We start from the raw sequence: 14,770 nt of genomic DNA, 5'->3' as shown, positions 1-14,770 counted from the left end.
TTAATTCCTGGCCTTTGACTGGTAGTTAGCTTCACCTTATTATAGTTTCCGAGCCGACGGTTTGAAAAAAACAGTTATTACAGTTAGCACAAATGTTTTAAGCGTTTTATACTTGTGGACTTAACCATACTTAAGTTAATTTCAGTTTTATTTCAATTTAAATTAGACCTACCACAAAGGCAGGATAATATTCTATTTTGCATGTATTGTTCAAACACCAATCAAGTCGGCGTCTTACATTCACTTAAAAAGGATTGAAAAGTAAACAGGTAATTCCATTATTATGGGAGCACCGATGTAGCAAAAGCTATTTCCCGTATCAAGGTAGAAAATCAACAAAAACAAAAGAGCCAACTACCAACAAATTTTAGTTTTAGTAGTAAACTTTTTCCTTCGAATGGCATATAGCTTAGCGTTTAATTAACTTTTAGTCCTTCCCTTTTTGGAAACGTTTATTTATCTCCTACTGTATATTTTTCCATGCGTAGAATGCCTGCATGTTCATCTTGTGTATGGTCCTGTTCTATCGATTCATATTGCCGTTGACTCATGTTTGTCCTGCCCCATACAGTCTGTAGACCGAACGATGATTAAGTTTTTATCGTTGGGGAAAATGTTTGTTCAACGCCGTCCTTCTATAGCCCAGGACTCCCAAACATCCAACTTGCCAGTCACCACATCTGTGTTTTGTCTGCCCCCTCCTGTGTAATATTTTGATTGGGAATTAAATGCAGCGTATTTTTAAAACGATTAATTTCTTTTTGTGCGGAAATTGTTAACAAAATGACCTTAATATCCCCCGCCATGTTTTGGAGTTAGTATGCCATGGAGGAGATGGCCAACACCATACATACATATACAAAACGAAGGACATGAAACCAATTTCGTATACGACCGCCTGCTACAAGTAAATATAAATGTCTTCAATGTATGTGTGTGTTTGTAGTTAGGTAACTGTGTATAGATAACTATCATTTTATGTAAACTTTTTAGGTATGGATGTCTTTCACATGGACCAACAAAAGCCAGAGTCCACTCACTCACTAAAAGATTGGAAGAATAATTTAAGTTTGTCAATTTCAGTAGTAGGAGTTGCCAATTAATTATGCCGTCAATTGTTCCGCATATTTGAACTTATTTAACATTTAATTAAGTTTTATTTTTTTTTTTTTATTCGAACATCCAACACCAGATGATGCTGAGTTCGGTCTGTTGGTCTTTTTCCTTTGTGAATAAATTTTCCGATGAAAATGCTGCAATATAAAAATCTTTCAAATATTAAAAGCTTTAATTTAATTCTACTTGCAATATATTAGAAATTGCAAATGCAATAAGTTAATAAAATGAAAAAGTGATTTGGAATATTTAATTGCGTTTATGCAATATACAATATACACTGCTCAAGAAAAATTTATATTTTTAATTGCATTGCAAACAATGAATACAATCGGCAATGATACAAAGTTAGTTTTTGACGTTTAGTTCTTCTAAACCTAGACCCAGCAAAAAAGTGTCATCGAAACTAAAGGAAAAAATGTTCATCAATTTAGTTTAACCATTTTATTTCCATTAAGTTAAATTTCTGTGTAAAATAATAAAATTTCCTTGTTTGATTATTCTTGAAATATTGCTATTCCCGGATAGTTCTTTACTTGTTTCAGTAAAAAAAAATCTAAACAGAAAGCTGTTTGGAAAGCAGTTAGAAATAGTTCATTAACCAGAATAAGGTATAGAATTTTACTGAAACTGATTTCTTCTCGGGGTAAAATAATTTACAACTGAGCAAGAAATTTTCCTCAAATTTTTTAAAATTTCTTATAAAATGATATGAAAATGAAATGATATATGAATAAGACTTAGCATAGAAAAATAAACATAAAATATAGCTTGTTTTAAATTAGGGTGAGTAAATTTTTCGTGAAAATCGTCAGAATACCAACCGCTCCATTCAGTGACCTTTTGTGAAGAGTTTTCTCTTCTGAGGAACGAAATTTTAGACAAACGATGTTTTCTTTTGACGCAAATAAAACAGATTAGAGACAATTGTTGGAACGCTCTTCATAAATTCGGGTTTAGTTTCCCTTAAATAAAATACTTTTTAACAAAGGGAAATTTCGTTTGTCTAAAATTACGTTCTGGAGGAAAGTATTTTTTCTTTGGATGTAAGCAGTTCTAATTTTGGAGTAAAATGTTTACCACAAATATGTAAGATTTGTCCACATGAATAAAAAACGATCAATATAATCATTCCATTTATGTATTCTGGTGTATACTGGTACATAAATTCAGGAAAATTTTAACTAACATATAGAATGCATTCTTCCTAATTTCTACGAAAATAGCATCGTTCAAAACAAATAAAAATATATTTGGCACTATACGAAGTTCGACTTTCTTCAAAATTAGTTCATTTTAACTTAAGCAAGGGGTAACTTTTTTCTGGGTGTAGGACCGTTGATATACCAAAAATCTTCTTCGTTTGTAAAGTTGTACCAAAAGTTGCATATTTTGTATGAAACTAAGCATCGGAAGTTTTATCAACTAAAGTGTTTGTCAGAAACATGAGGTAGTATTTATTCAATCGTTTTTAAATTCTGTTATTGACGTAAAAGTTTATCACAAAAACATACTTTACTTCCAAACAAACTTTAATTACCGCAACAAAAAACTTTCTAAACGATGTTCGTTCGTCTAAAATTTCGTGGAGGACAGCTTTTTTTACGTAATAAATTGATAGGAGCAGAAGTGTATTAAAAATGCACAATCTTGTATTGACAAACCACCGATGGGAACCTTTCATATTTCGGGATTCGTAATGCTTGACAACTTTCAGGGTATACGTACTCAGAACGTTTTGACATACGCTCTTTGTGGTGTTTACAGCGACTTAAAAGATTCATCTCGCTAAAAAAAATGGAATTAATTCCTGATTATTTTTACAATTTTCGACGTGGATGAACCCAACAATAGTGTGTCTATGAACTTTATTGAGTTTTTGGTAATGAAGCTCCGTCAATGACCAGTACTGAATTCAAATTTCGTTTGTCTAAAATTACGTTCTGGAGGAAAGTATTTTTTCTTTGGATGTAAGCAGTTCTAATTTTGGAGTAAAATGTTTACCACAAATATGTAAGATTTGTCCACATGAATAAAAAACGATCAATATAATCATTCCATTTATGTATTCTGGTGTATACTGGTACATAAATTCAGGAAAATTTTAACTAACATATAGAATGCATTCTTCCTAATTTCTACGAAAATAGCATCGTTCAAAACAAATAAAAATATATTTGGCACTATACGAAGTTCGACTTTCTTCAAAATTAGTTCATTTTAACTTAAGCAAGGGGTAACTTTTTTCTGGGTGTAGGACCGTTGATATACCAAAAATCTTCTTCGTTTGTAAAGTTGTACCAAAAGTTGCATATTTTGTATGAAACTAAGCATCGGAAGTTTTATCAACTAAAGTGTTTGTCAGAAACATGAGGTAGTATTTATTCAATCGTTTTTAAATTCTGTTATTGACGTAAAAGTTTATCACAAAAACATACTTTACTTCCAAACAAACTTTAATTACCGCAACAAAAAACTTTCTAAACGATGTTCGTTCGTCTAAAATTTCGTGGAGGACAGCTTTTTTTACGTAATAAATTGATAGGAGCAGAAGTGTATTAAAAATGCACAATCTTGTATTGACAAACCACCGATGGGAACCTTTCATATTTCGGGATTCGTAATGCTTGACAACTTTCAGGGTATACGTACTCAGAACGTTTTGACATACGCTCTTTGTGGTGTTTACAGCGACTTAAAAGATTCATCTCGCTAAAAAAAATGGAATTAATTCCTGATTATTTTTACAATTTTCGACGTGGATGAACCCAACAATAGTGTGTCTATGAACTTTATTGAGTTTTTGGTAATGAAGCTCCGTCAATGACCAGTACTGAATTCAACCGAGGTCGGAGTTTACTCCACGACGAATTTCGTGAAGTTGGTCCAAAATCAGTTATTGTCCCAGAAACCATTGATTCTGTGATATTGCAAGATCGTCATGTGAGACAACCTTAGGCATTACCGGGATCACCATTAATTCAATATTTTAGAAATATTGGACAGTAAAAAATACCGTTGGATCGCCAAAAACAAGGCTCGTGTCGATTACTCGAAAGAAATGCTCGTAAAATTCGAAGCCCAAATCTAACAAAAGCTGCTTTTGCACGAAGCACTTCCAAACAAGTGATTGCCTGTTTTTTCAGACATTATTGCCTGGTTCAAATCTAGACATGTCGCTTTTGTACCACTAGAACAACGCAGAACAGATAATTCTGAGTTCTACACAGTCATTTGCTTGCCACCGCCGAAGACGAATCTGTTTTCACCACCACAATCCGAGCTCTCACATCGGCTCACACAACTGCATTTTTGAGCACTTAAAAACTCGGTTTGCCGTTTAGCAGATGACTCATTCTTTGGCAGCGAATGAATTATTTTTATTCCCGAACGTAAAAAAATAAAATGACAGGTAAAATTTTTGTTGTTGACACCTGAAGGGCAGTTTATGCCTTCAGAGTGGCAAAAATGCTTCGACAATTGGTTCAAACGCATGCAAAACTGTCTAGGTCTTAATGGGGAATATTTCGAAAAGCAATAAAGCGTTTTCGATGATTAATAAAATGCAACCCTCGTAAAATGATGCAAATATGCAATTTAACAAATATTTTCATAGCTCGACCGAAGAATCGGCTTCGGTATATGGCCAAAAATCGATAATCTGCCACGAATTGGCCTTCGGCGTCAAAAGGCCAATTAAGCAAAGCCGAAGCTTTTTGATTAATTTATTTCATATCGAATTGCCCTCTCAGTCAAAGCACAGAGTACAAATAAAACGAAAAAAATGTAAAAAATCGCTTATTTGCCATTATAATATAAAACTACTGAATTTTGAATACTGAAAAGTATGTTAGTTTCAAATGAATATTATAAGACATGGACCTTTTATTGTTGTTTTTTGCCTTTGCTAATATTGAACTAAAACACACCAAATTCCTTTAATTACAAATTTCAAGAAAATAATCGGCTTCGATCGATTATTGTTTTTTTGCCGAACATCAGCTTCGGCCAAAAAAACCTGCTTCGGTCAAGCTCTATGACGTATTTTTTATTTATTTGTAATTTATGAACATTTTTCCCTATGTCCAATACTTTAGCAAGATTTAATTGTACATTCAACACTTGAGTATACTAAATGTATTTGCTTATGAAAATACATTATTCTCTAAAATGCCTATCCCAATTATACAATATATATCATTTAAGACACTTTTACTTAAATATCCAATAAAGTAGCAAAAGGATTTATCTTTTAATTGAACTTTAGTCTGTGAGTTTGTGATTGATAGAGTGGGATTTCACTTTTAAATGACTCCCGCAAACTCCATCGAGCTATTTTGTGGAATATCTTCAAATCAATTTTATACGGCACATTGAATCTCAATCCTAGGGAATATAGAAACAAAAGAAAATTTCTCACTAAATTAAGAATCAATTTATACATATATTTATATACATATTTATTGTGTGATTCCTGTGAACACAGAATGGGTTTTATACCATATGAGCTTCAATGACTTCACTCATTTGGAATAAAACAATTTGATGTAGATTTTTATGGTTATCATTGTCGGTCGTCGAAGCAGCAAATAAACATTTGGCTTAAACACAAGTATTTCCCAGTATCTTTTATTCCATGGCATAGATAATAAATTTCTCTAAATCGCCAGTGATTTATGGTAAACTCCTCAAGGAGGGGGGAGTCGGCTTTAGACGGAAGGAACTACGTAAATTCATTGTGAATGATGATGATGGCCTCTCTGTGTGCGAAAACATTTCCGCTCTCCATTCGGTTTTAAATTAATAAAATGTCGTTTGCGGATGATAAGTAAATAGAATAAAAAAAGTATAACCCACTCAGACAAGCATTTCATCTGGACTAAAAGGAATACTGCCACCATGATTAAGGATGTCATCTTATTTAAATGTAATCAATTCGTTTGATTTAAAGAAAAAATTAAATAATACTTTAGTACCTAAGACTACTATAATATTAAATATTCATAAAAAAAATTGTTGAAGATTACTTTTTATTTTAAGTGGGATGTGTAATTTGAAGTGGACATTTCAGGGTTACCATCATGGTGAAATATTATGGGTTTTCGAAAAATAAATCTTTATCGATAATTAGTGGAATATTTTGCATTTTTAAGTATTTATAATGTTCCTGTATATGTTTTTATGTTGGAATTAGAGGTGTGCATGTGACACGAAATTGTCGTGACTCGTGCGTGAGTCGTGAGTCACGCTCATGACAATAGCGTGAGTGTGCGTGAGCGTGATTAACAAACCAAAATATCGTGCGTGAGCGTGAGTCACGAAAATAATATCTTCGTGAGTGTGCGTGAGTAACGAATTACACTCACGAAAATATTCCTGCTCACCAACATAAAACGCTTAAGAGTTAAATTCAATTACAATTTTAGTGGCATCTGGGATGTTAAGAGTTTAATAACACTCTCGATTTTAATAATGCTCATGTTTTCAGACACTTCGGTACGGTAAATTAATCATAAAATTATTCGTGAGTCACGATATTTTTCGTGAGTCACGATATTTTTCGTGAGTCATGGTATTTTTCGTGAGTCACGACGTTTTCGTGCGTGAGTACAAATGTTCTTTTCGTGAGTGTGCGTGAGCGTGAGTCCTACCAAAAAATATCGTGCGTGAGTGTGCGTGAGTATGATTTTACAGTCGTGAGTGTGCGTGAGCGTGAGTAAACTATTACTCACGTGCACACCTCTAGTTGGAATCGATCGGCTTCGTAAAATTAATGGATATTTAAAGGGTGATTTGTTAAGAGCTTGATAACTTTTTTTTTAAAAAAAACGCATAAAATTTGCAAAATCTCATCGGTTCTTTATTTGAAACGTTAGATTGGTCCATGACATTTACTTTTTGAAGATAATTTCATTTAAATGTTGACCGCGGCTGCGTCTTAGGTGGTCCATTCGGAAAGTCCAATTTTGGGCAACTTTTTCGAGCATTTCGGCCGGAATAGCCCGAATTTCTTCGGAAATGTTGTCTTCCAAAGCTGGAATAGTTGCTGGCTTATTTCTGTAGACTTTAGACTTGACGTAGCCCCACAAAAAATAGTCTAAAGGCGTCAAATCGCATGATCTTGGTGGCCAACTTACCGGTCCATTTCTTGAGATGAATTGTTCTCCGAAGTTTTCCCTCAAAATGGCCATAGAATCGCGAGCTGTGTGGCATGTAGCGCCATCTTGTTGAAACCACATGTCAACCAAGTTCAGTTCTTCCATTTTTGGCAACAAAAAGTTTGTTAGCATCGAACGATAGCGATCGCCATTCACCGTAACGTTGCGTCCAACAGCATCTTTGAAAAAATACGGTCCAATGATTCCACCAGCGTACAAACCACACCAAACAGTGCATTTTTCGGGATGCATGGGCAGTTCTTGAACGGCTTCTGGTTGCTCTTCACTCCAAATGCGGCAATTTTGCTTATTTACGTAGCCATTCAACCAGAAATGAGCCTCATCGCTGAACAAAATTTGTCGATAAAAAAGCGGATTTTCTGCCAACTTTTCTAGGGCCCATTCACTGAAAATTCGACGTTGTGGCAGATCGTAAGTCTATTCATGATGAAATGTCAAAGCATACTGAGCATCTTTCTCTTTGACACCATGTCTGAAATCCCACGTGATCTGTCAAATACTAATGCATGAAAATCCTAACCTCAAAAGAATCACCCTTTAGTTACATAATAATTTTACATATTTAATCATTTTAGTTGGCTTAAAAATTAATTAAATCAATTATTTGTTTTACTGTATATTTTTTTACATTAAATTAAGATTATTACCCATGTTCCCAAATCCACTTCCAGGTGAATGTGAATCAATTCCACGATTTTCGTGTCCTACAATCCACTTTCACCGGAATTTTCGTGAAATCAATTCACTTGCAAAAGTCTTGGTGAAAGTTGAATTATGTCCAAGATGGGTGTATTTCCGGTTAAAAAAAGTACTCGCGTAAAAAATTTAAAATGTTTTATATTTAATACATGAGTTTTATTAAAATTGCGTCATTTTTAATTAAAAAAATAATAAATTATAATAAGTAGTGAATTTTTGGGTGATTTGTGCAACCCAGCTGGTTACAGAAAAGTTCAAAAAAGAGCGTGGAATTAAGAACACCAAATTTTCACGTTCGTGGATTTGACGTGAATAGTGGAAGTGGAATTGAAGTGGATATCGGAACATGGGTGTATATTTTTTTGTTTAGAATTTTTAGATGAGACAGAATTTTGCCAAGTGGAATCATGATGAATTTTAATACTCTACTGCAATACAAAATATGTTCGTCCACGGATGTGAAAGATTTCACGTTCATTTTTTTACCATGAAATATCTCGATATGATTAAATCTGAAGCACAACCCAGCAAAAAAAGCGTCGCCAAAAAAGTAATGAAAATGTTCTTTTTGGATCCGGAAGTGGTGCAAAATTGACGCAGAAGCGATGAATTTAACATGGGCTTGTCATAGGACGGAAGTCCTCCATTTCAACAGCCGGTGCAGTGAATTTGCATCACTTCTTTAGGTGTGATCCGAATTCAATGTTTTGGATGTAAATTAAAAAATTCTGTGATATTTTGTCAAATAAATAATTTTTATAATTTGTTATCATTTTTAATGGATCTAACGCTTGTATGAAACGTTTGACATCAAATATTTTCAAAAATTCACAATTTTTTCAAATTGGATTTAGGATTTTAATAATTTGTACCATTTTATGAATTCTTAAACTGTTTTTAACCAATTTGAAACAAAAAAAGTTAAAACTGCCCATTAAAAATATGAAAAAAGCATGTTATAAAAAATTGAATTAAAAGAACTTCCTGTGTAGTTAATATAAAGAACATCATTGGGAGTACATCTTCTGGAAGTGCTTTTAAAGCTGTGCCTTTGGAAGAACTTCCAAATTTTTTTGCTGGGAACCTCATTGTGCTGATGCTTCTGACTGTGTGTTACGTCTTCTACAAAAATGTTATTATTAACATATGTCTTCATATTCTCCCTAAAAAGGGAAAATTTATCCTTTGTTCCATTGTTTGCTTGTTTATTTAATAAAATACTTATAAATGTTTTATTATAACTTTTTTAGGTATACTATGAGCAATTAGTATTACATCCCGAAGAATGGATGCGGAAAATTTTGGAATTTCTTGATGTCCCTTGGAACGATTCTGTATTACATCATGAGGAGTTCATTAATAAGCCGAATGGAGTACCGCTGTCTAAGTAAGTTTTTATGTATACTTAGTACGATCAAAATATAACAAAATCAGTAGTTAAACTAACGCTGAATTTAGTTTAAAAAATATTTGTAGTTAATTTATTTTTCGAAATTTTCCACAGCCCAATGAAATTTTCCCTTTCGACCCTAAAGTTGCCTGTGGGCAACTTTTTGTGTTTTGAGACTCACTGTAAGCGTTGCAAAAAAAAATTAGCAAAAAATTAGCAAAAAAAAATTTTCATTAATACGCACGTACCTCAAGAAAAAAATATTTGCGAATTTAAAAAGAGGTTTTTATACATGTGACTTTTTTCAAAAATTACAACTAAAATGTTGAATGTTTTTATTAAATCTATTGTAGTACATGTCAAATAAAATATTTCTGGAAGTCAAATCTTAGAATTGCAAAAAACAACAGATGAGAAATTTTTAAAATTGAAAAGTTGCCTGTGGGCAACTTTGGGCAATTGTGGTAGTAAAATAACATATTTTTTTAACATAAGGCCTGGAGAAAAAAGGTTTGAAAAACAATGATTTTGAAAAAATTTTGAACTTCACTTGGGATGTCCCAGTGACGAGAAATGCGGCGATGATGTAGAAAACATATATTCAGTGCAGTGGGGAATTTGGAAGGAATCGTAAAAAGGGAGGAAGCCACTTCTTGGCAACATACTAGTGGATTAGCACGAATATTGACGCTTTATAATACTTTGGTTTTTTACACCGCCAGTTAAATTACATGGGTTAAAAACAAAACAAAAAAAACAAAACATTTTCGTGAGTCACGCGTGATTCACGCGAAGCCGTGAATGAAATTTAAACGAAATCTCGTGAATATGCGTGAACGGGATTAAAGAAAAATGTGTGGCGCGTGAGTAAAAATCAAATTGTGTTCGTGATTGTGAGTGAGTAAACTTTCTCCGAAATCACGCTCCCGATAAAAAATTACTTTCACGATCCAACTCACGATCCAACTCACGCTCAAGATAAAATTCACGTTAACGATAAAATTCATGTTCACGATAAAATTCACACTCACGGTAAAACAGACACAAAAAGTCACAATCACGAACAAATTCACGTTCACGTTAAATTCAAGCTCACCGATTTTAATCACCCTTACTTATTTAATCACGCTTAAGATTTCAATAGCGTGAGTCACGAGAAATTTCGTTAATTACCAGAATTTTATTGAGCCACGAAAATTGTCGTGTTCCGAAAATATTCGTGACTCACGAGATTTGTCGTGAATTACGAAAATTGTCGTGAATCGTTCGAAAGCGAGTATGATTTTTCATTTCGTGAATTCATTTCGTGACCGTGAATTCCTACATGGCGGGCGTGAGTACAAATATTTCTTCGTGAATGTGTTTGAGCGTGATTGAAATTCCACTCACGCGCGCATCTAAGTATATATTTACTGTAAAATAACAAAAAACTTAACAAAAATCCAATAAAACGTAATACGTCTATCATTACAAAACAAACTATTTTGTAGTCACAATTGCCCAAAGTTGCCCACAGGCAACATTCTCTACCTCCTAAACGAATGGGCGTGGCGACCCGAAATTTTGGCTAGACGCTTCTTAAATGACTTCAACATGATTAAAAGTAAAAAAAAAAATTTAGCAATACCTATAAAAATTCGGGGTCGAAAGGGTTAAATATGTCTCAAAAATTTTATGAACTAAACGTGTGTATAAAGTTGAATGACCGTACACATAAGTTCAATATGATAAGCAGAAGAAAAATTTGGTTAAAATGATCATGACTTGGCGCCAATGATTTTTTTCTATACTTTTAGTTTATTTTTGTTTCTTTTATTAGAGGGTGAAATTTCGTGAAAGTTAAAAAGTACACGCATTAATTTTTCCTAGTTTTAATAACGGTTTGTGGCAATTTCATATTCTTCCTATAAAACAGTTTACTTTTTTCGTGTATTAATGTTAATAAATCTGAATAACTCACGAAGATGTGCCAAACTCTCTTCTTCCAATTAGGTTGAAATAAAGTATTTAAATTACAATTTATTTTATTTTTAATTCATTTCTTAACAAAAAAAAATCATTTTACAGGACTATTAAAGACATTAACTTAAAGTAAAATAAATAAATCTATGTTAATATAGCATAAATTGTTTTATACGATATAATTCGTTGTTGAAATAATGAGATTTACTGAAATTTTGGATTTTTAACAACTTTCCTCAGAAAAAAGTGAACCAAATTTTTTATAGACAATTAACTGTAATTCATGAAAATGTGTTCATTTTAATTAAAGCTTGTAAAATGTTAGCAAATTTTCTTTATTTTAATTATTTTTTTTTGTTTGCTTACTTTAATGACGTGAACTAAAAATAAAAAAAAATAAATAAAAATGTACAAATGAAGTACATAATTTTACTAAATATGTTTGAAAATAGTTCATATTTTCCTACAATGCACAGTGGGCCAAATGACAGGTTTTTGACGCATTAAATACACGGAAGAGAACCAGAGCTCTGAAATCTGGGGATGAGAATAAAGTATGATAAAAATGTTGTACCTATCCGCCCACTTTCAAATGAAGGCCTATTTCAACCCAAAGGAAGCTCCTAGAGCTCTGAAATTTTGTACATGTACCACTGGTGATGAGAATAAAGTATGATTAAAAATTTTGACCGGTCCGCCCATTGCCACGCCCACTTTCAAATGAAGGCCTATTTCAACCCAAAGGAAGCGCATAGAGCTCTGCAATTTTGTACATGTACCACTGGGGATGAGAATAAAGTATGATCAGCATTTCGGACCGATCCGGCCACTGCCACGCCCATTTTCTAATGGAGGATGAATCCCAACCACTTTTATCATACACCACATTAAATATATCAATATGTAGTAACATTGGAAACTGAAAATCTTCAATGACTATTAATCAAGTTCCTTAATCTAATTTGTCCATAAAAGCTCGAATAATAATTGTAAAATCTAAATATCATGCATTTGAACGTTAATTGTCTGTTTCAGTATCAGGCTAACATGAAAAATAATTAGAACGGATGTTCACTGTTACTCCATCTTGATCACTACCTTAGAGTGTATATGATTTCATAAATTTTAGTTCAATTCAATCTCTTACACCTCATTTTATACCATTATTTCTGCAACACTATGTAGAAATGCGGACATATTCATTACAAAATGTCCAGATTTTGCCAACCCTGTATGTGTTTGTAGAAAAAAAAACATTTTTGTGTTCCCAGTCCAAAAATAACATTTTGTTCTTGAAACAGGTTTGAAGTGATCATATTACTTCTGTACGTGTCACTACCTTAACACTCTGCTATTTGTAAGTTTATATTTAAATATTAGCTTTATGATTTAGCAAATTTTATAACGGAACCTGTGTCGACGAATCAGTTACAGTAAGACACCCAGGACGACATTTTATTTTATATAGTTATTATTAATGATATGGTAGATATTGCAGATTTACCCAAATTTCTCATTCGTTGCCATTGTTTTGTCCAGATGTTTCTACTAAACAAAGTAACGCTACTTCATTCTATTTCCCTGCACAATTATTTTAATTTTTTCTTCAAGTTGTCACGGAAGACTTCTCTTTTTTAATGTTTTTGCATTACTATTACTGAACTGGGAGTTGTTTTCTATCCAATATTTAATAATTTCTGCGTTTTGATTGTAACACCATCATTATAATGGGGTACCTTCATTAGCACTTATAAGCAGACAAATTTATGTTTGCAAGAAAGACAACATCTCAACCTTTCTAACGCAGTATAAAACTCTACCAATACGTTCCAATATAGTAAGTTTTACTCCAGACAACATGGGACATACATAATATTTAGCAAAGAAAAAATATGATTTTTCAACACATTTTTCTTAAATAACCAAACAATATTTACAATCGCTGTTAATTTTTTACTAAAAGTACATACCTTGACTTAAATTTTACATTTTAAATTAAGTTTATAACTTTAAAAACTTTTTTTACCAGCAAAATCTCTAAAGCACCTTGCTAAGCTATGAATTCAAAACAAAAATCAATAACAAAGAGATGCCACTTCGTCGGCCTGAAACCGCCAAACGGCTTGCCATATTGTTTAACCATTTTGGATTTGTTTTTGGTAATGTGTTGTCAACTTTTTCGTACCACCAAATATTGAATTTTCACAAGTTCAAAAATTGATTTTATGTGTGAGATTTCGGTCATTTGGCCCAATGTGCAATGGTTGAAGTTACTTAAATTGTGTTAAAATTTAACTTTTAGTAATGAAAAAATCATTGGCACTAAACCATTACTATATTTACCATGTCATAGTTTATTCTCACTATTTTTGTGACGACTATGAAATTTCTCTCCAGCCATTGAAATGTATATACGTTTAGTTCATCAAATTTTTGAGTCATACTTGGAGTAAACAAAATCTCATTGGACTGGGGAAATTTTCCTCAAAAATAAATGAAAACAAAATAAGTGTTTTGTAATAAACTTTGAATTTACCATCAGTTTTACAAGCTTTTTCTGTGTGTAGTTTTAAAATTAAATGATTTCACTAAAAGATTTCTTCGGAGAGGTTACAATTGTGTCGATCTATCCAACTGATGGGTACTTGTTTAGGTTTCTTTCCGCGTGGTCTGAAGTTAGAACAAATATCAATTTTGACACCAATGTTGCCTAGCAAAAAAAAAAAGAGACGAATTTTTGTTCCCTTCAACATTAGGATAAAAACGTCGAAAATCAATTTTTCGACTTATCGACTTTTTGTAATCTTGAAAATGTAATGTAATCTTGATATTGTCTAAAATCAATACGAAACTTTTAGGTCCGTAAAATCGCGACTCGAATTTGACGTACAATATAATTTAGAAAGAGAGAGATTTGTTGATCTCTTTATACAAACTCTTAAACAAATTCTCTGCACTTGAACATATTTCAGAGATAATAAAAATAGTCATTGAAAAGATTTTGTCGACATTTTTTCTGTGTAACATATCTCTTTCTCTCTCTCTAACGTAAACCAATAAGGTAAAGAAATCTTCCTGTCCTCCTCCCAGCATTACATTACACATTAACAAAGTGTATTGGTGTATTCGCTTTTAAGCCAGTCTACATTTGCGAAACTTCAGTATTTTAATATCATTAACTAACTTCGGCCATAATTTACAATTATGACTCTACAGCACTACAGGGTTGTGAGTGCTCCAGATATGGTCACGATGACGCAAATCTAGGTACATAGAAGTTGGGAAGACTGGTTGGCCCATAAGACGTAGGTTGTATAGCTATTTGCAGTTTGGAAAATGTGAAATATTGCAGGTTCAACATTCATGGTGTCTCCAAGCGAAATGGCTAACGAAGCAATTAACTTTTTGTCTCTAGTCTACAATA

General features: G+C 32.7%; 2 protein-coding genes across 5 annotated transcripts in view; one reads left to right on the top strand and one right to left on the bottom strand.

Moving 5' to 3' along the window:
* The window catches only part of up (Troponin T, skeletal muscle), a 452,387-nt gene that overhangs the window by 313,359 nt on the left and 124,258 nt on the right, over positions 1-14,770 (bottom strand). The window lies entirely within an intron of this gene.
* The window catches only part of Tpst (tyrosylprotein sulfotransferase), an 88,498-nt gene that overhangs the window by 59,302 nt on the left and 14,426 nt on the right, over positions 1-14,770 (top strand). For all 3 annotated transcript variants that reach the window (XM_075298384.1, XM_075298386.1, XM_075298385.1), the window contains exon 5: positions 9,245-9,381. In XM_075298384.1, coding sequence (XP_075154499.1) covers positions 9,245-9,381 — 137 coding nt within the window. The remainder of the gene's footprint in view (positions 1-9,244; positions 9,382-14,770) is intronic.

This window comes from Haematobia irritans, chromosome 3 (genome assembly GCF_050003625.1).
Source record: "Haematobia irritans isolate KBUSLIRL chromosome 3, ASM5000362v1, whole genome shotgun sequence".
Classification (NCBI taxonomy): Eukaryota; Metazoa; Arthropoda; class Insecta; order Diptera; family Muscidae; genus Haematobia; species Haematobia irritans.
Note: the sequence above shows the minus strand (reverse complement) of the source record. Positions and strands in the feature narration are given on the sequence as shown.